The sequence below is a fragment of the Bactrocera dorsalis genome, chromosome 3, assembly GCF_023373825.1.
Source record: "Bactrocera dorsalis isolate Fly_Bdor chromosome 3, ASM2337382v1, whole genome shotgun sequence".
Lineage (NCBI taxonomy): Eukaryota > Metazoa > Arthropoda > Insecta > Diptera > Tephritidae > Bactrocera > Bactrocera dorsalis.
This window is the reverse complement of record NC_064305.1, coordinates 90,201,742-90,224,211: the sequence shown is the minus strand read 5'-3', so window position 1 is coordinate 90,224,211 and position 22,470 is coordinate 90,201,742. Positions and strand designations below refer to the sequence as shown.

Genomic DNA, 22,470 nt, shown 5'->3' with positions numbered 1-22,470 from the left:
ATAATAACGCCACACAATTGATGAAAACAAACTGTGGCGCACAATGAGCGCTGAGCTGGCGAATGCGTTCATAACTCAACTGAGAACTATACATTAGGATGAGTCAAAAAATTTTGACTTTTTTCTTAGATAAAAAAATATTTTAAAGAATTAAAAAAATGTACAAAATCGCAAAATATTGAAAAACAACATAATTTAAAAAATATTTAAAAAAATACTTTAAAATTAGTTTCAAAAAATATTAAAACAAATTTAAAAGGCATTAAAAAAGAAATATTAAAAGAAATTATCTAAAAAAAAGATTTGAAAGCAAAAAATTTAAAAACATTAAAAAAAACAAAATTGTTCAAAAAATTCAAAAAAAATATATAAAATAAATAAAAAAAATAAAAATTTAAAAAAACAAAACAATTTAAAAAATTAAAAAAAAAAAACAAAATTGTTTAAAAAATTAAAAAAAACCATATATTTAAAAAAAATTATAAAAATAAAATAAAATAGTTTAAAAAATATTAAAAAAAAATAATATTAAAAAAAAAAATTTAAAAAAAAAAAAAAAAAAAAAAAATAAAAAAAAAAATTTAAAAACATAAAAAAAACAAAGTTGTTTAAAAAAATTTAAAAAAAATATATAAAAAAAAATATATAAAAAAATATATAAAAAAAATATATGTAATAAAAAAAATATAAAAAAAATATATGAAAAAAATATGTATATGTACATAAAAAAATTATTTAAAAAAGTATATAATTTTTTTTTTTATTAAAAAAAAACTAAAAAATAAATATTAGAAAAAATTAAAAACAAAAAAAAAAATATTTAAGAAAAATACAAAATTTGAAAACCATCTTTTCGCTTTAAGATTGAACTTTGACTTCCAATAATTTCAGAACGAGTCGACTTACCAAAAACTCACACTTGAACTTTATGAAGATAGTTAAATTCTCTATAAGAATCCAAACAAATTAAGAAAATTCCTCTAAACTTTACCAGTATTCGGAAGACATTTTCACGGTGCTCAAGGAAAGCAAGAGAAAATATTAATTTTGGTTTCACTGAAGCTACTACAAGTATAATACCAGGTTCATTTCATATAGCTTAAAATGCTATAAAAAGATCTTCGTATTAATTTTGATCGAACAGTTAGTATGGTAGCTATATGCTACAGTAGCCCGAGCTAAACAAATTCTTCGGAGATTGTACCGTTAACCTAAACTCTAGTGCATGCCAAATTTCGTGAAGACATCTCGGCAAATAAAAAAGTTTTCCATATAAAAAATATATCTGCCTATCAGTTCCTGACAACTACATACATACATACATATACACATATACAAAAGTTTTGTTTGGCGAACCCTACTGTGCGCACTCGTATACATATGTACATATGTACGTATGCATTTCTGATATTTATGAGCAATTGCGGCCACACAATAGCAAAAAACGAATGATTTCTTTTTATATTTTTTTGTTGAAAATTACATTCATTTATTTATAGCATATGTATGTACATAAAAATATAAAGATTGCGTTTTATGTCGGTTCGCTGTGTAATACTATGATTATAGTAGACTCTTAAACTTGCTTTACAATCAGTAGGATAAATACGTTATAAATAATTAATATTAGAGCTAAAAGTTATAATAGCAAGGTAGTTAGATTATCGCTAATACCAGTGGTTAATCCGTTAGCTAACTTTACCGAACGCCTTACCAGCGAGCATAGCTGTGTAATTCTTCATATGAAAACGTTTTCTAACAACAAAAATCTGTATCACCGAAACACTTAAAAATTATATAATCTTTTTTCTAATATACGCAGTTCTACTGCGCCTGTGCCATAAATAAGTGTGTGTATGTAAGCATATGAATATTTAATTATCATTATAATCGCACATTGGTCAATTAATTGAAGATAGTCAACGAAAAGTAAACGCTTAAATAATATTGATGATAGCCACAAATAAGCATAAAGTAAATAAAGCAGATAACGAAAGAAAGTAATACTCAAGGAAACATAAAGCTTAAAAGTAGATTTCGTTTTTCGATTCGTAAGGCAGCAAGCACCTGCGCAGCAACACTTTTCATAACCGAAATTATCAGGCACTAATCAGGCGATTTGCATGCAAATAAAAACAACCGTTATTGCATCGGCGGCCGCAGACTTCGAGTACATTTAACAGCTAACATTAATTCTAATAAATAGGCGATTGTTTAGTGTAGTAATAAGCGCACTTGGTATATGATGGCTGGCATTCGGGCATGCCAGACATGCTTCACCCCCAGCCGACGAACAATTGTTTGTTTAGTTGCTTTTAGTGCTGCCAGCTGTCGGTACGTTCAACTTTTCGTTTATTTAAATCATATTTTTGCTAATCACACGATCACTTTCCTTACTACATGTACTGGTTCTCCTGCTAACCCCGCATCAACGCCGCTCGTAGCGCTACAGACGTTGCTTTGCACTCATCTGACATCGTTCAGCACCAAAGTGGTTGTGTAGGTTTGCGACTGCACCGCCTTCACAAGCGTTGTTTTACGCTGGATACCGTTAGCGTTGATTTCCTCGGTACTGCTCATGAGCACACCAGACTTGGTGTTCACTACAATGCCGTTGTTGTCGCCGTCGTGCACTTGCACCGGCTCGTCTTCAATGCAGCCGATGGTGGTCACCTGCACGTCGGTTTTGGAGAGCCGCGGCGATCGTGCACGGCGTGTGGGCGAGCGCGCGCCATTGCTGGAGGCTACCTCATCGTCGCTGTAGTCGTCGGTGGCGCTACTTATAGCGCTGCGATTGGAACTCAGGTAGGAGCGTTGCGGCGCCAAGTGGGGACGACCGCCATTAATTGCTGAGTTGCGGTACATGCCGCCCGTGGTGGAGGGCGTAGCGGTAATATCTTCCTCGGAGATATCATCGAAGGCTGGTGGCGGCGTCGATGAACCGGATAACAGCGGTGGGCGTGTATGCGAGGCCAAGTTCTGGGATGGCGTGCGTTGTGGTGTGCGCAGCGTTGTCGAGCTCTTTCGCTTCGAGGGGGAATGTTTCAGCGGAAAGGTGGGCGTCTTCTTGAACACAGTTTTACCCATGAAATTTTGGAAACGTTGCGCATAGAAAGATGGTCGGCACACCGACACCGTGTCGCCATTGTAAATGATGCTCTTGAACGTGTGTTCCAGCTTCTTCTCTAAACGGTACGATTGCAAGATATCGATTATACCGATGTAGAGGATCAGACGTTCATCGTTCTCGGAACGTGCTGGTATGCCGCCCGCTGGCACATCTTCGTCTTCCTCCATGGGTATGTCCATGTCGGCGGTGATCGATTCGAGTGCCGTAGAATGTGCCACCAAGCGTTGGCGGTTCATGCTGCGCGAGCGATTCAATGCGGTACCAGCCGATTGTAGCGCAGTGGTTGAGCCTGCATTCATTGTTTGGTCGAAATCTGGTGGCTCTGGTGCCTCGCGTACCTCTTCGGAGCGTTGCAGTTTGGCACGTGCATTTCGTATGCGCTCCTCACGTTTTTCTTTTTGCGCCAAGTCCAAATTGTGTATACCCACGAGCAGCGAGTAGTCCATTATCTGGAAACTCTCAAGCACCATACAATCTCGCTGTATTGTCTTTATGAGTGCGTTGTACTTGTCTGTTTCTAGAAAAATACCATTCGGATGATGCTCCATGAAATCTAAATCTTTGAAGGTGGGACTGGCTTTCTGCCGTTCGGTTTTTGATGCCTTGCGACGAAATGTGGAGCCTTTCAAATCGTATTTCGCGTGCATTTTGATATCAGAGGGCAATAGATTGTTCATCGCCACCAGACGCACATTCTTCGCATTGTAGTGAAAGCAGTAGAGCCCGAAGAATTTTGGCAGTAACGTGCGCGGATTCTGTGACAGGTTCATATAGTAGCCCGGCAGTAGTTTTTGTAAAAATTCACATTCCTTCTTCTGCACTGTCTTTATGATAAACTCATCGTCGTCGGTCAAATAGAATATCGAACCGGATGCGCCTGGATTCGATAGTTGGCGCAGCGGTGAAGCACACATCGACATGAGAAAATCATCGGGTGCTATGCCGAACAAATCGCGAAAGTACCGAAAAGCAATGGGCGCATAAACTTTGAAACGAAATTCGCTATAATGATGAGCTGGCGTTATGGATGAACCGTCTGGTGGAAAAGCTATTGTTTCCATTTCCCAAAAGTCTTTCATGAGCAAGTCCCGTTTGGGTTTACTGGCCAAACTGCCAACCGTATGTTGTATGCCCAACTGAATGGAGCCCATTATTTGCTTAGATTGTATGCGTTTATATGTCACCTCGCCACCTTCGTCAACGCGCCGATGTCCAATTTTCTTCTCATGCTTACCGGCCGCTGACGGATTTCTCGATACACTGGCGTCTAATGTCGAACTGGCACTACGTAGGCGCTGTTGCTGCGCCGCACTAATTTCCATTTCAGCCTGCATGAGCCGTGTAGACTCGTCGCCACCGTGTGCCGCAGCTGCCTCACTATAAAAGTTGCGTGACGTCGATGGCGCAGCAGGTAATATACTATTTACGGCATTCGTGCTTTGATGTACGTCCTGTAATTGTGCTAAGGTTTCATCACCAGATAATCTCTTCTCCGGCGTGACAAGCGGCGTTATGGTGACGGTGTTGACAGCAAGTGGTGGCGTAGGTGTGGACGGCTTCGAGGTTTCAGGCGGGATGTTGGCAACATTGTCAACTTTCGCTGGCTCATTTGAGTTTTGTCGGTTAACTGTTTCCATTTCAATGGCATCCGCTGTCTCACCAGTTGCCATTTTGGCTGAGTATATGTTTTTGTTTTACACGTGTTGCTGTCCTCTGTACGCTACAAAGCGTAAGTTAAAGGTCTGAAAGTTGGTAAGAGAAAGTCAAAATTGGCAAACCTACTTTGCAGAAAATTCAAAAGCAGGAAAAAAGTTGCAACATTTATATCAAATTTCGTTTTTTTGTTTTTAAGACTTCTCAAAACTAAAAATTAATCAGTTACTCCTAAACACTAAACTAGTTGTATGATGAAACTACTGAGCGGGCAGCAAAACATTTGGATATTATCTGCTAGTGGAAAGGTCACGTATTCACAAACCAAGCACACATGTATTCACCGGCACACAGTCGAGCGCTGGCCTGTCACTAGACAAGCCAATGAAGCATCTAAACTATTGTTGTGCATTTCTCTTTCAACTCGAAAGCGCACCAGAGAGTACATGGGCAGTAACAAAATTACAAAGCAAAATGTTCAGCATTAAAATTCCAGACGCGTACAAGTGCAATGTCGTTGCACCGTTTATGGGTGCATGGCAAGGTGTGGTCGAGGCATTGTCAATCTCATGCGCACTCACCTACTTCATTACCTGTCTGTTGGATGAGCAACTGGCTGAAATCTCAATTGAAATTGATAATGTGTCATGCTAAGCACTATAAGCAAAAAATGCCAACGGATTAAGCAAATCATTTCAAATTATGCTCAGAATTCGATTTGGAACTTTATTAGACTAAAAGTTAACTAAAGTCAATGTCTAGTTAGCGTCGCCTTTCCAACAAGGCTTAAGTAAAATGATTTTGTAAAAACAAAAAAGAAAACTAACGCGAATGACAATTTGTGTGCTACCACTTTAAACATCTATACATACATACATTATTTGTTATGGAGTATAAGTATAGCTAGCATATTCTGAAATGTTTATTTTAAATGCTTTTGTCAAACCAGACCGCGAGCAATATACTTGGAAACAGACTTTGCTACGTATGAGAACAAAAGCTATTTTTATGCACAGTTGGCGAGTCAAGTGGTCAGCATTCTGAATAGGCTGTGAATCAAATGGAGAAAATTTGTCTAATTATATAAAAAAAATTGAAAACAAAACTGTTTATATGCTTTTGTTGGCCAGTGGTTGGCGGCGGATTTATGTAAGACCTAACGAAAACGTGCTGCTTAGTAGCTTCACTATTCAACTGAAGGAACAATGAATTGCTGCCATTTAGCATTCATACACAGATATATTAGAGCAAATGTGTATCAACATTTTTATTGAAAATTATTTTCATAATTGCGGGGAAGAGACAGTCGTACGGCAGTGGAATGTAATCTATCTTCCTGCTTGACTTATCAGCATTTTATGTGCTAGCCTCTTACGTAGCAGATATTTTATCTTTAATAACTTGTCGCTTATCTGACGTATGGCAAACGTCGTGTATACATCAAGGGCAGCGGCGCTGTTTGGACTTTTAGACACTTTTCAATTTCCAATTAAAATAAGAATATTTAATAGTAATTAAAAAAGCTGGTACGGATAATTGTTTTAGCTCTTCTATATAGTAAGCTACAATTTGAGCTTTCGATAAACTTGACTTAACAACACTTTAGCTCAGTACATACTTTGGCATTGGAAGTATGTCGTCATTTCGTCGCGTTTTTATGGAATTCACAACTTTTCACCTTGAATAGCACATAGACTATTGACACAAAAGCAAACAGCTGATATGATTTTTAGCCTAAGCGTTTGCAATTGAAATTCCCACATTAACACAAACATACATATATTGTGAAGATAATGATTAAATTAAATATCTGTTGTATTAATCATCCGTCAAAAATATATTTGAAGATCGAGAAAACGTGATGATTAACTGTTGCAACTTTTTCCTACTGTTTACTCACAATTGGGAAGATATGCCAAAAATTTCCAAAACTTCAAAGTTGTTCTCCAAATGAAAAAATCGAACTTGCTGACGCCCACAAATGAAGATTACTGTTGAAAATAGTTTTATTATTTTATTTAAAACTTTGCGGCCTCATACAATGGAGAAATCTGCGTAATGCGCGTATCACCAGCTGCTCCAATACGTACTCAGCTAACTCTTGAAGTTGTGCTCCAGCCCCCGTTCCCAATTTAGCACATAATTTACACGATTTCGCTACACATTAATAATTCTAACTACAATTTTTGCAATAAAAATTAAAAGAATTTTTCTCCACCTGATTTGCATATAAATTTATCCGCAAATTTAACTCAACACTTATTCACTGCTTATTCTATTTGAAAGTCGTCTGCGCTGAAGATTTTTCACACAATTGTCAACGCCAATGGCTAAACACCGCAGTGCAACCGAAATGGCAGCACTAACTTACGTATTGCCCAACGAAGTGGGAACGAAAGAGCTAGCACCACATACATCTAAGTGACATGAATCATAGGTGCAACTACTGTGTAGGGCGACCTCACACGGTGATAATAAGCGATCAATTTGTAGACAGGGTGATAACTTTCAAAATATACAATTATTGTTGTCGACTCAGTAATATTTATTTAATTATTTCCACGATTTTGTTGTCGTCTGAAGTAAGCACAAATATTTTAAGTTTCTTGAATGAAAAATACATGTTTTTGGCTTTATATTAAACGTGTTTAGTATGTTTTCATCATTTTACTGTTGGTTGTTGGTGCATTTCCATTCTTTTATTATGTACTCAATACATGTAATGAGGCAACATTACGCACACTGGAAGTTAGCGGAACTTCCGTAAAGAAATCCTTTTTGATACTAAGTGGCAGCATCCTCCTCCGGCCATATTTTAAAATCTGCAAATTTGTCATTTTTCTCGCGATTGTGTAGCTGTTATTAAATTACTTTAAATTTGTGTAAACCTAAAGTGCATTATTAATTAGTCGTACACTCAGCCTAATCAGATTTTCATCATTCAATTAGCAAAAGAAAAATGGCTTCATACACAAGAACCATAAACAAATATTGTAAGTCCAACTGTCGGTCATCGCTGGCAATTTCATTTTATGGATTTTTTATTTTTTCTAAAGAAAGCGTAGAATAAGCGTCAAGCAAAAGCAATTAGAAAATAAGAAGGTGCTGAATGACCTTTCTAAATTACGCCATATTCGTATTGGTGTCATTAGTAACTATGCCTGGGTGTTGTTTTCTGCGGCCGTTTGTGGTTTAATGACTCGCTGACCATAATAAGCCTGCTGCGCTGAACAGTTAGTACTTACAACTAACAACGTGGACAGCGCTTGCTACCGTTACCGACGACACTGCATACTGCGGCAGCGCCGGCTTTAGTACCATGAGCGAATATTAATTGGATATTGGCAAGCACCTGAAGCTACATCGATTACACGAACGTCTTTAGCTCGGTAATCCACAAAGCCGCTAAGGAACAGACGACCTAAATACTCAAGTGTTTGCTAGTTGGGCAAAGAAACTTCTTAATTAAAATTCGATAGACATGCGCATTAACCAAATTAGTTATATTTTGTGCTTAAGTGTACTTGAATCGCGACAAAAAAAAATCTACTGGATTTTAATATTTGTTGTCTTTTTTAAATTTTGCTTTCAGCGTTTTTAATTTCCGCGGCTAAGTACGCAATTACGGCAAAAAGATTTCGTTTGGCCATGTTTACTTGTGTTGTAGTTGTTGCTTGCCCTCGGCTTGTTATTAAAATTGTTGTCATTGACCACTCGAATCTCTTCCAGCTCATCTACACGACAAGTGCGTAAATTCGCAATTATGGCCGGCTAATTTGCAAATATTCGGATTTTTAAATTAGTTACAAAAATATAAAATTCAATTATTTCAGTTCCTCATTGCCCGCACACCTCAAACCGGTTCTGGGTATGAGTATATGGCAAGAACTTTGTACATCACCGCGCAGTGAAGCACATCTCCGTCGGCGAATATTATGGTGGCTGCGATGATTAAGCTACACTTGATTGGAAACAAGTGGTTGTTGCAACCGCACAGATATGCAGTGAGGGTACGAGAGTTGCTACTTATCGAGTGACGGGAGGAGAGCAAGTGATTGCAGCAGAGTGACCGCATTCAATACGCCGAGTGTGTCATCTACTATTGAAGCGCAGAGAAAATATGTACATATGTATATACATATTTATATTGAATGTTTACATAATTATTAACATTGTCCTCACCTCCAATCGCCTTGTTTCACTAATTCTATGCATTTTCATTCCGTTCTCGTTCACCTGCACATACATACATACACATTGGCGATCCGATCACGTTTGCCGCAAAGGCGTAAGATATTTATTGCTTGAAAGCTGACTACTGATGCTACTTTTGCCATTGTTGTTGTCATTTATCTCCTTTTTGCGCTGTTGCCATCTTTGTTTATACCTTGTTGCTTATATGTATATGTGTGTGTTAGTGAGGTTTTACATTTACATAAATTGTTTTGCGCTTGAATGACTGAATTATATTAAGTCTCAATTGTGCTTCGACTGGAATTTTATTAAATATCGAACTTTTAATTATCGGCAATGCACAGCAGCGCTGCAAGCATTGAAAACAGCAGCGAAATTAGCTGTCATATATTAATGGAAAACCCTACTTAGTGACTGTCGCAGGTGTGCTCATGCAAAATGTGCTTAGACACGTACATATATACATATGTATGTATATACATGCAGATGTCTATTACTGAGTAATCGGTGTATAAAACCCAATTAGAAATATTTAATCTATTATAAGAATTTATTATTATTTATAATTTTTTCTTTTTTCCAGATAAATTCAATTCTACAAACTTCCTAGCATTTTGAAAACAAGCAGCCAGTTTGTAGTAAGTACATAAATACAGTAGAAAGATACCGTTAAGTTTAAGTGGAAATATTTAAAAAGATTTTCCTTTGGATAAACATAAGCGCGTGAGCACAATATAAGTACTCCTTTGTAAGTATGTATCTAACAGTTCAATATTCAATATAGACGCATCAATTTGGCGCCGAGTGCAACATAGAAACACGTGCTTAACCGAAATAATAGTGAGAATAACAAAAACAATGTTGAAGTGGATAAAGTTAATATAAAGTGCAGCTGATAAAACAAAAATAAAAGAAATAAAAAGAAAAAATTTATAGTGTGGAAATAAGTACACAGCCGGAAGTTGTCACTTAAAGGTAAACAACAATTAAACATTAATTTTTCTCTTCTTTAGTAGAGCTATGACGATCAAAGACAAAGACTTTTGACGTTTTGTAAAAAAATAATAGTTTTTAAATTACTAAAAATTGTCTCATGCACTTGATCGTCAAACAAACAAGTTTTCCATGCAAGAATTTGATTTTGTTCCTTCAGTTTATATGACACCTATATGCTAGGGAGGTCCGACATATACGATTTTTTGAAGAGAAAAGAAAGTGTGAAAGATTTCAGTTCAATATCTCAAAAAACGAGGAAGTTCACGTGTATACAGATGAGCAAACGAACAGGCAGACGTACTATTGTGATCAAATTAAAAGGTGAATTTTGTCCATTTCATCTCCTTCAAAGTAATCCGCTCCTGCTGCAATACACTTATGCCAACAAATTTTTCAGCCATCATAGCACTTGGAAAAATCCTCCGTTATGATGGCCATCAGAGCCTTCTTCGATTCAGCTTTTATATCCTCAACTGAGTCAAAACGGTGTCCTCGGCGTAGTCATGTGAATTTTCTGAATAGCCAGAAGTTACACGAAGGTAGGATCAGGCGAATTCCGGTGATTGCGGCACGATATGAATTAAAAATGTGGCGAAATAATATGGTGCAGACATAGTAAAAATAGAATAATTCACTTTTTGAGCCTCACAAAACGACGCGTATCTCAAACACTAATGAATATTTTGACGACGACGAGCATAGATGTCACTAACAGTACTACCAACTTACAGGAAATTACCTATTCGAAAAACCCGCGAAGTATAAATCAATCAATTTGATCACAATAGTACATGCCCAGTACGTCACGCTGATCATTCATAAATGTAATATATATGTATTTTAGAGGAAAAAACGTTTCATTCTGTTTTGCCCTTAAATACATATGCATATAGTACGTGCATGTACGTAAATATGTTTTTTCTATCATTCATATGTATTAACTAGAATAGGATATTTATTTTTAATGGAAAAGTGTGAACTTATAAAAATATTTTCAGTTTAGACATTCTCTACATAATAAAATTGCTGCTGGATCAGATTGTGGTTTGAGCTGTTATAGAAAAGCTTAGCTGAATATTTTAAATGTTTTATTTTATTTTCCGTAACACATTCTATAGGACATATAGTTCACTGCTGCATTTGAATTGTGTTTTCTTTTACTATTATTTTTTATTTCTTTTTGTTTTTTTCCGACACATTCACACACATATTCAGCAAATGGCCGAAATGGATACACAAATGTTTTCATTTGAATTGCTTTGGACTTTTGGTCAGCAACAATTTCAAACTATCAGTCGGAGTACGTAAATGTCATTTAAGCTCAACAAAAAAAGACGAAATACCTCAGAGCATTTAGTTTATATTTTATTACTTGCAGATAACTAAAATAGACACATTTCAAAGTACGAAAATTTGTTGCAATAAATTGGATACGGTATACTTATTTCAGAAATAACAAAAACTGACATAGAACTAAAACGAAAGCGGCAGAGAAGAAAGCGGCAAAGCGAGTAAAAATGCTTTACAACGCCGCAATAATAGAGCTTCGTGTAAAATAAAGAAAAAATTCTCGGTCGTTGGGTCATTGGCTTCTGATGGTGCACTGTTGAACAGTCAGCATTCGAGTTATACAAAAATTAGCAACATAAGCTCAGTTTCCATACGCCGAAGTGTCAGCGATATTTGAGCTCGCACTGATTGGTGGCACTGACCGTGCGCTGTCAAACGTCAGCTGCATAGAGTACCGTTACATGTAGCCATGGCATGTGTCTATCAGTCCGCATTCTACTGCTGCTGCATTTCCAACAATTATGTGTTAACTGTATTACCTTCGGACACATAATGACACTAATCATAATGACAATAGCTTGTCAAGAAGACGATAATAAAGCCATAGCAACTGATGTTGACTGCTGTCTGATGCATCAGCTGTGGATGATGCGTCCATTGAAGTGCGAGGCATGATAATAGTGCCAAGAGTAAGCAGCTTGTTTGAACTATTTAGGAGGAAGACTACAGCAAGCTTGCTAAACACGTTTTACGGTAGCGGAGCGCTTCTTCAGACACGCTTAGCGTTAGGGTGGCACGCATGTAACGGAAACACAAGCATTGCGGACGAAGAGGCTAAGATGTGAGGGGAAGTGTTGCGTGCTAATCGCCCACAATCACCAGCTCCGCATTTGGTAGTGAGGCGATGGTCAGCGGTGACAGTTATGGCCAATCGTCACTGCAATTGTCGTGCTCGTAAATGCGCATCAGTGCGCACACAATTGGCAATTAACTTTAGTTGCTGTCATAAGTCTAATTGAATTGAAATAGCAATTGCGCTTGTAAATCTCTACAAAATGATCGCCACTTCGCCATAAATGCAGCTCAATGAGTCAATGAGTCGCTTAAACGCTACCGAAATGGTCACGATAATGTAAACGCTGTCGCATTCAACTTGCCACATTTCACACAATTCACAATGGAAAACTAAATGGCGGTTGAATTTTATAAAATTATTATTTTTTCTGATTTGAGGTTTACTGTTATTGTTTTGTGTGTGTGTGGACTTTCAGGAAATCGATTTTATTTATTATTTGGTATTTGTTGAGGCCATTTGAGTAATACTTAATGCTGTGCACGCTGTTGTTGTTGTTGTTGCTTGTATAAAATAAGTGTTGCAATAATTGTGTCAATCGTTAACACTTTTCCGCGCTTTATGGCACTTATGTTAGCACGCAACTGTACACATTAGGGTGGTCCATAAATTACCAAATAAGGGATTTTTTATTTAGCACGTATAATGATAAGACATATGTACATATGTATAGTAAAGTTAGGTCATAGGGTTGATTATATCGATGGATCTCACTTGGACAGCTGTAAAAGTTGGTCCTTGTGATACCAAAAGAGTTTAAGAAATGAATCATCGAAGCTTTTCAAAAATTTGTTAAGGCTATTTGTTTTCTATCCCAATCATTTCGCTAGGTTCATCGAAGACGTGTCTACCGAGATATTTCAATCTCAGTCTGGCAAAAGATAGACAATAGAGAAGAAAGTTACAAGATTATTTTACCTCGCCTCGCTCCATACAACATTGGTAAAAATACATACAGCTTCGCTAAAAGAGAAAAACATTTACAATTACGGCAAGATTGACTTTAGCAAATAGTTCAGAGACCTCTTACAATTCACTCTATCCCAGAAGAATCTCGTAGCCGTACAAGTTCTGGTTGGTGATCAGCGCTTGCTGAGAGAACGAAAGGTCTATAAGTCCTGTGGTGGAACTCAAGGGTACAATGGAGTACCGACTCGATTCACGGAGGAAATTGGAGTAAGGGTGAACTCCATAGCAACTTTATCGGTTTGCAGTTACCGGCGATTCCGCTGTAACTGAGAAAAGAAACAAGTCGAATACAGAAGTAGCTTGATGTTATTGCTAAGAGGTCATGCACTCCTTGATTAGTTTTGAGGGCAAGGTCAGACAGAGGTGTAAGTTTTGGTTCACTTTGTAGATGGTAAAGCGCGTTATATTGGGTTTAATTTCAGACTTTCGTTTACAGACTCAAGCACTGACTACATTTGTGTCTAAGTTCAGGTTTTCCTCTGCAGAAAAAAAAATAATTGCGGAAACGCCTCGCAAATATAATTTGGATATTTAGATGATGACGTGAAAAAACAAAAATATTTTTAATATTTCGCGTCTATAGAGAAGTTTGAATTTGTCACCCTTGCGCCACGCCCTAACATTTAAGTGCCACTTTAGTGCACACATAAACGCTTACATTAGTTTAAGTGTCATGATTTTTTGCAATTTTGCTTTCATTATTAAATATGCTGCATTATTTACCGCATAATTATGGCTTAATTGCGCTGCCTATTTCATTCCAATAATTAATAACGGTATTGTTGTATTGTGCAATTTTAATACCGCATTTCTCAATATTTTCCAATTAGTTAAAAGTACGAGTATGTATTTATTTTTATAGCTCAATAAGTTTATTAAACTGAATGCAGCGATAAAGGACTTTTAATTCCGGGATTAAATAGCTGTATTTCGAAATCACGGAATTAATTCGCCCTTCTGATTTTCAATTCTTTGTTTTTAATTTTTCACGCAAATCAAAATAAAGCCTTTTTATTGGTCTCACTTATCATTAGCAATAAGTAATTAATATTTTTTTAATAAAAATTCGAAAATATTAGGTAGTCGAAAAAGTATTTTCGTATTTTGTCAATAGATGTCGTTGGAGTCGTATATCCCCAGTGCTACCAACCATATGACGTCATACCATATAAAAAGATATGGAAAGGTAAGAGTTTCATTTTACCAAAAAAAAAATATATGTATGTATATTAGAAATACGAAAAGACTTTTTCGACTACCTAAAATATGTCATAACTTGTTACTTCTCGTCTTTCAAAGTTTATAGAATGTAGAATTTCTTCACACTTGTAAACAAATAATCGAAGATTTCTTTGTCATTCTTCCTGCAGCTGTTTTGAGCACGCTTACGTGTTGGAGTCATGTATTAGTAAAGTACAAATCGACGGAGCGTAAGCGATCTATGGCGCTTACGCATAGTTACGTACATACATATGTACGCATGTGTATTTCCAGTGAACTCCGCAGTGACTCACAAGCGATAGTGCGAATCCAAAAGTCAGGAAAGCATAGGAAAACACACAACTTCCAGTTGCACAAAGCACCTAAGGAATGCCGCGCTGACCCCAACGCATAAAGGAAATTACGGAGCTAAATTTTAGCGCATAATTGCCAGTAATTACTTAGTCTAACGAGCCTAGCAAAAGTGTGCCCGCAATTGTCGTCACTCAACAAGTAAGTAGAACAATTTCGATTATTATTGTGCTCTGACAAATTGACAGTGCAAATTAAGCCATAAATTATAGTCAAGCTGCAGTAAACAGATAGTTATCGTTTGTACATATGTATGGGTGTATTTAATATAATCAAGGCCTTTAGAATTTCATAAATTTATCACGCACGCTAAGAAAAGCGACTTTTTTTCGAAAACTTTCTCAATTAGCACTTTCTTTTGTTTGTTTTTGAAGCACTCAGAATTGTAGGAAGAGATAAGCGAATTAAAGCTTAAAACAATGGGCACACACACACGCGTGCAATTGCAGGCGAATTGATAAGGTTCCGAAGTATTTATTGGCGGGGTTTGTCATATATTTTCACAGTGGCGGGCACACTAATGAGGTTATGTATTGGGTGGTCGCTTTGACGAGGGTTTTCATGTTTGCGTAGTTATTGAAGTATTAATTATTATTTTTAAAACAATGAAGACATAAAGTATGAGGAATATTTAGCTTTTTCTGACAACACAAGTATTGGGTGGTCGAAAAAGTCGTTTCGTATGACTTAACAGTGTAAATCGAAATTTCCAGAATGGAAGCGAGAAATCGTCTCCGTAAACTTCACAAATGTCATTGGTGGATTACATTCTTCCCTTTTTTATAAAAAAATTCGAAATTCGCTGTTTCTCATTATTTTCACTCATTTTAGAACAGCCGTAACTTTTTTTCATCTTAAATCTCACCTTTCTAACACTATATGGATATATACGACTTCAAAAACATCTATTGAAAAAATACGAAAAGACTTTTTGGACTACCTAATATTGTTATTATTTGATGTGAAAATTTAGATATATTTTAGATTACCATTTACTGATCAGTAAGAATGAGCTACTTAAGATTGACATAAAATTAAAATTTTTTTTTTATTAAATATGGCAATATTTTCAATACTTTTACATGTTCTTTTTAAATAATTTTAAATTCTAGCTTTAAATTTTTTATTGGAAATTATATTTATCAACACTCAGTTATAAAATCTCTGCAAATATGTCAAGATGAGGCTTTTAAGCTTTTTAAATACAAATAACCGTCGCCTTAACGTTCTAATCTCTCTGTCATTTCTGTGCCTTTTAATGATCCACACAGAGCTACTTCACATGCAGTTTACCTGAATTGGCTTTTTGACACATTTTTAAATTTTTTTATTGGTAAATTTTCGATTTAATGCGCCTGACTGTGCAGTTAGTTATTTCCGCCGTCTTTAACCCGTTAACAGCCAATTTTTACATTAAAGCTTACTTACCAGTATTGCCTCCAGAGGCGTTACACGCTTTTAGAACCGTGGAAATGTATCGGGTACACGTAATCCAAATATGTTTGTGTTTAAAACCGACGTAGCGGTCCGTAAAAGGCGGCGTGTATCCGTTGAAGGAGTGACAGTAGCCAAATTATTGGCAATCGTGTTTACAACGGCGAGCACTTAAGAATGTGTGACGATGATGCAAAGTCAAAGGCTTTGTTTTTTCGTGTACTTTTTTGTAAACTTTCGTGTGTTTATTGGTTTTTAGAATTCCACTCACTTCTTTGTAGTATTTTGCTTCGAATTTGTTTTGAACTTTTTGTTTTTGTTTTGTGTTTGGCTTTCTTATTCAAAACACGCACCAAACAAATTGTTGTGAACTGTGATTTTCTGTTGCTGTGCGCAAGCTTATTGTTGTTTTCTCATGCCAGCACAATTACTACTCTTGTTAGTAACAATTAGCAAGTTCTACTTCGACTTGGAACTTTAGTAGGTGAGATACTGCTTTTGTGGAAATATTTTATGCTTTCCGACACAAAACAAAGTCACTTTTCGTTTGAACTAGTTTTTAGTTTCGTATATAATATTTTTTGACGCTTTGAAGTTTAGCGCGCGAAAATATTTTTTGGTAAATGATACACTGTTACATATATCAAAATTATCAAAATGTGCACTTTTTCAACACTTCTTCACTTTCTTTTCTAAAATGTTGGTTTTTTGTTTATTATTATCATTTAGTGTCCAGTTTTCTTCGCTAAATCACATATCAGTTACTTGCATTTGTTTACTTCGTGAACCCCCACACATCATCTGTTCGCGCCCGTCTCTGCCCAACTACTGCCACTAACTGTTATTCACGTCTCAAACGCTACGATCATTCCGAGTCGCTGCCTACCACCTTTCGTAGCCTTTGCCGAATGCGCACACGTTGTCTACGTTGTGGTGCGAGTCAATCGCGTTTGTTGTCAACAATTCAAAAAAGACTGTCAATGGGCTACAGGTAAACAACTCACAACCGCACTCTCCCTGAGCGCGCTCATATGAGTCAAAGCAGTAAAATGAGTCAAACTGGTAAAGATATGTTTGCATTGAGTTGTCGAGAACTTACGTGCTATCGCATGACTCATGGCGCGCTTCTAGTGACTAAGCCGGCAGTCTGCCAGTTAGCATTCCTCACTCGAGTCTCCCAGTGCGCCGTACCCCTGTGCACTCAATGAGTCTCTTGGCCTCTCTTAGTTACTTAGTAACCACTTTGAGTGCCGGCTTTATCAGTAAAGTCAGCAGCTAGCGCAGCAGTTGAGTCTACAGCGCGCAAAACAGCTGTGCACGAATAACCTAAAGAGAATGAGAAGAAACAATACGGCACACCGGTCGCTCCAGTTGGACTCTAGCGGTAAGTGGCACGTTTGTTATCGGCTGCGTCTTCGGGCGTTATTGGTAGGTGCTGTATGTGTCGTGTGTTCAAAGTCGTGCAGCTGTCGTTTTGTGCTGTCAGACGTTAATGCGCTTCCTACTCGCCGCGCTGCAACCCCCTTATGCCTCTACCGCTGTCGTTGTTGTTCTGTACTTTTGTACATTTACCCATAAGTGACTCGTTCCACATAATGCACCACATTGTTACATCGTGTTATATTTATTATACGAATATTTCTATGTACATATGTTGGTTTGTGTGTACGCACATAAATTCCATTTAGTCGCGTACATTTTTATTGCTCTTTCATCTGAGTAATGTTGTAGTTGTTTGTTGGGACCGCGCAGTAGCCAAATAACACAACTGCCGTTTTGCGCTTGTTTGTTTTGGTATTGTTGAGTTTGCGCACGCGCTCTTCCCAAACATCCCTCGTGGCGAGAGCGTTGCACGGCGCGCCGATTGACACCTTTGACGCAGTGACGCGGCGCCGCACAGCGCGTTATGGCTAAGCGGTGCTAGCCCGCATCTGCTGCAAACAGTAACGTTCACCAGATGCACACTCATCAAAGTCATTATCCACACATGAGTGTGTGTGTGTGTGTATGTGTTGCGCAGACTATTTGATAGCGCGCATGCGTCATTACCATTGCTTTGTTGGGTGTCGGTGACAAAGCAGGGGTAGCTCATGCCGGTGATGATGAGTACACACATACATTTATATAATTATATCTTGCTGCGAAGGGTGCTTTGTAAGTAACGTTTATTTTGCTTTTGCGGCGACGCAGATGAATATGTGGCTGCCCTAATCCAACTTCTGGTGTGCTGCTGGAAAGTCGCATGAGATTTTCATACATGTTTGTACATATGTATGTGACTTATGAAAATAAATATAATTTATTAGTTTTTGAAATTGAGCATAACTAATGTTAGAATGTTAGTACTCTCCGGCTCAAAACTCTACCAAAAATTTTTAAGAATACCAAAATTAGGAAACCTCCTCTGCTTACTTTGTTTAGCGGAATTTGCATAACTCGTCTGCAGTTTATTCATAAATTCAACTCCAGCAAACTTCTTAAACACTCTTCGCCTGAAAAAAGTACCCTTAAACCCTAAAACATCTTTTGAAGCTACTTGCTACAGACCTGTTTTTCGGTCTCAAGATAGGGTATTTTAAAGCAGGTTTAACGCAAATTTTGCTAAGTTGTCTATCTAACAAGAATCTTTTATTTTCTCTACTGTGAAGCTCCTCAATGTTGCTTCGCCGGTCTTCTTATTTGTATTGTAAGACGTCTCGGCGTCTCGATTTATATATAGAGATTTAGTTTTATCAAAAAATACACTACAGCGGTTTGCTGTTCAAAAATTGCTAGAAAAATCTGTCAGTATAATTTGTTTGAAGTTTTGAAATCACTATCCACTCAGTGGTGGAATTTGTTGGACGCTGAAGTTTCTTTGCTCAAATAAATTTTTTGTTCTTTCTTGAGGGGTTTTGTTTGATGTCATTCCTTTTAGCCAACATCCAATGAACATTGGTTCTGATCGTATTTAGGTTAGGTTAGGTTAATCTGGTAGGCTAATAAGCCACGCATATGCCGGTGTGGTCCTTTTCATACCAGATGGAGTTCGGTTGCTAAGTCCAAGAGAAGAAGTCAACGTTTAGAATGCCTGCGCTTGACGCGAATTTTAACAGACTCTGCGGCCTCACTATAGATACTTCCTATAGTGCATCATGCAGTAGGGACCCCAAATGATCGTATTTAACCTCTCGAACTGAAAACAAAAAATAATTATATATTATATTATATTATAATATATTTTCACGTTATTTAATATAAATCGTTATTATCGGCTTCAAAATATACTCTTTTTGAGCCAATGCAGGCATGTCAATATTTAGTCCAATTTTCCATTGACATGTTGTAAGTCTTGGCTGGGGTGGTCTACACTGCCATCATCGAGTTCTGGTCTTCATTGCCTTCAGCGAATTTGTTTTTTTTCGTTTTCGACTCATTTTGGAACGACATTGGCTAGACTGATGGGCAGTTTCGGCGTCGTATTTATAAACCCATGCTTTATCTCCAGTTATCAGGAACTTAATGAATGTAAGGTCTTTTGCTAAATTATCAAGCATCTATTTTATGCAAAAGATTATGGTATTTTTGTACGAATCTAGCATTGACACTTTTCATGCTCAAACCATTAAACAAAATATGTATGTTAAGTCGATCCATAAAGGATACTCAGATCCTCTGTCATTTTTCAGATGCCAACCTGAAGTTTTCAAGGACCTTGTCTTTAACTTTTTCGATGTTATCGCTATTAACAGAGCTAAATGGACAACTCTGTTGTGGACGGTTTTCGATGACTTCACGATCTTTACTGAATACTTTTTGCCACTCAAAAAACTTGTGTTCTTGATTAAGTAGATTCCACACAATTCTTCAGCAGCACTTTCAATGATTTCGTGGTCGTGATTCTAATAGAAAAATAAAATTTCAAGCAAACTCGTTGTACAACTTTATCCATGGTAAAAATTGGCAGATAAACCTTTCCTATCATAGACAAACATCTGCAAAACGCACACTCATTGTGGCGATCAAACCTCTCACGAACTAAAAATGGTTGTATCAATCTAAAAATATATATGCCTATTCGACTAGTCCCAAATAAATTTTTATATAACTTCGTTCTAAATAAGCTCTAAGGCCAAATATGCAGAATAGAAAGATTCGGAAGTAAAGTCTACTCACTCCTTGATCCATGATCTGCTCAATTACTGTTTACGCAACCTATTCAGTAACAAATAAGACTCATACTAAGTCCTTTTAAGCCCTTTGGTACTTGAACTTTATGTTACCACACAACTTCAGCTCGGCAAATCAATTTAACTAGAAATCACACTATCTATCTTTTCGTAAATAAAACATTTCCATTGCTTATCATTTGCATTTGGAGTTAACAGTTTGGCATTGACCTAAAATAGAGCCCTTTCCGTGTGGTTGCTTTGATGAACTTATTGGTTTTTGTCGCTGTTTGGTGGTTTGGGAGTAAAAGTCGATGGCGGTGTTTCATCACCCCAGTGGAATTTTGGTTTAATGCATTTTTGTTTTCGAAAAAGATAACCAACGAAGTTGAGCAACTTACACTTGTGTAAATAGAAACAGTTATGCGTCTATTTGCATTGCGATAAGATAACTGTTATTGCATTGAGATAGTACGAGTGTAAACTAACAAAAGCTCAGATAGTTGTTGGGGGGATTTGAAACAAAGTTTCGATTTCGATAAATTGACGGAAGTGTGTTGTGGATAATTTCAATTGAATTGCTCATTTCATGCAACGATATTTGAATTTCCAATCAAACTTCAACTTATCTTTTTAAATTTATAATTTTACGAATTTCTTCATGAAGTGATGATATATGCGCAACGACACCTATTGACAAAATACGAAAAGACTTTTTCGACTACCCAATATAAAGAGAGAGCGCTTTTCTAAGCACCACAGAATTGTTAACCAAATCACTTTAGCTTGCGAAAGGAAACAATATTTTACTTGTCTATAGCTGATCCTAAATTATTGAAACGAGAGAAAATACTTTCGAAAATGATTTAGAGAATTTATTTTCCTCCTTGACCGACCATAACAAGCCATTAATTTACGCATTACATGCTTTGCAGCGGAAAACTTTAATGGCATACATTTAACATAACACATGAATAAATTCTGACTTTAATTCACAAAAATGTTTAACCAAAATTTCAAATATGTAATAATTGAGGTAAATAATTTTAATTCCATAAATATAAGTCTATCTTTCATTTGCAACCAACAACTAACCGAAATTTGGTTAAAATAAATTTGTACATATGTAATTAAGATTGCATCAACTTGTCGTTCGTTGAAACCAGCAACAACAGCAAATGATATAACTGCATTTAGCATATTTTAAGGCGTTCGAACGCAGAGGTCGTCCACTTTGCTGTGATTGCCACTGCATTTGACAATTTTGCACATAAATAAATATATATATGTATATACGTATAGTATATATATATATGTGTGTGTATGCATATTATGCTTAAATAATTTTGCATTTAAATAACATTGTGGAGCCAAGAGTCGATGATGAATGAGCGGATTTGTCGACTGTGCCGGGTGAATTATCCTCTGAGCGGAGCGAGCATAAATTTACAAAAATCGCTCCGGCTTCCCAGTTGTGCATGCAGAGCATTACAAGTCAGCAAATCATTGTGAACACTAAAGTGTTTGTACATTGATGTACTGCTTTAATCCTGCCAAACATTCCACACCCATACACACACACGAATCGTCGCACCGGATCTGTGCCACACACAGCCGTATTGATGACATGATGCGCTCATACATATTTATTTGGAAGCCACGCCACCGAATGTGATGCTTCAGCATGATTCAAACCGCACGGAGTAACACATAAAAGCCATAAAAGCGAAAATAAAAAATGATTTATGTAGTTCAAGTGTTAGGCAGTCGGTTAGCCAACATGCCAGAGGAAATCACTGGTTGACAATCGAAGGGTTCTGAGTGAAGTTAGGCCTTCATTGGTTCGCACTGGCTTGCTATATAGTAAATAAAAGATTAGATATACGCCTTCAAAAGCTGATATAATTTGATTATCTTCACTAACTATGAAAACGAAAAATGATTCCGAATATTTTTCCAGTCGAAAAAATATTTATTTAAAACTAAAACCCTAGAAGAGCGGACAATAAGTTCAAATTGTTAGATTTTCATTTAAAGATGTGCGACTTTGCTAAAAAACGTCTAAATGTAGGCAATGTTTTAACTGGGAAACATCAAAAAGGAAAAGAGACAACCTAATAGTTTAATGAGCTCTTATTCTTTTATATATAAAAGCATATACCCTGAGAACGCACAATCGCAATGAAGACGCAAAACTTGTAATCTAGATCACCCTAAGCCTTTGAGTTAGT

At 36.8% G+C, this 22,470-nt stretch overlaps 2 protein-coding genes across 3 annotated transcripts in view; both read right to left on the bottom strand.

Annotated features, from left to right (window-relative positions):
• The window catches only part of LOC105225447 (uncharacterized), a 34,830-nt gene extending 18,603 nt beyond the window's left edge, over positions 1-16,227 (bottom strand). The window contains exon 1 of the mRNA XM_049452599.1: positions 16,086-16,227. The gene's annotated coding sequence lies outside the window, so the exon portion shown is untranslated. The remainder of the gene's footprint in view (positions 1-16,085) is intronic.
• On the bottom strand, positions 1,453-16,226 carry LOC105225446 (phosphatidylinositol 4-phosphate 5-kinase type-1 alpha). 2 transcript variants are annotated; one of them, XM_011203905.4, is made up of 3 exons: positions 7,002-7,161; positions 6,684-6,940; positions 1,453-4,872 (listed from the first exon to the last, which is right to left on the bottom strand). In XM_011203905.4, the coding sequence occupies exon 3, from the start codon at positions 4,798-4,800 to the stop codon at positions 2,467-2,469; it is 2,334 nt and encodes a 777-aa protein (XP_011202207.2). In that variant the 5' UTR covers positions 4,801-4,872; positions 6,684-6,940; positions 7,002-7,161; the 3' UTR covers positions 1,453-2,466. The 2 variants fall into 2 exon arrangements, with proteins under 2 accessions (XP_011202207.2, XP_049308557.1); XM_049452600.1 differs by lacking the exons at positions 6,684-6,940; positions 7,002-7,161 and adding an exon at positions 16,086-16,226.
• Positions 16,228-22,470: the final 6,243 nt, after the last annotated feature.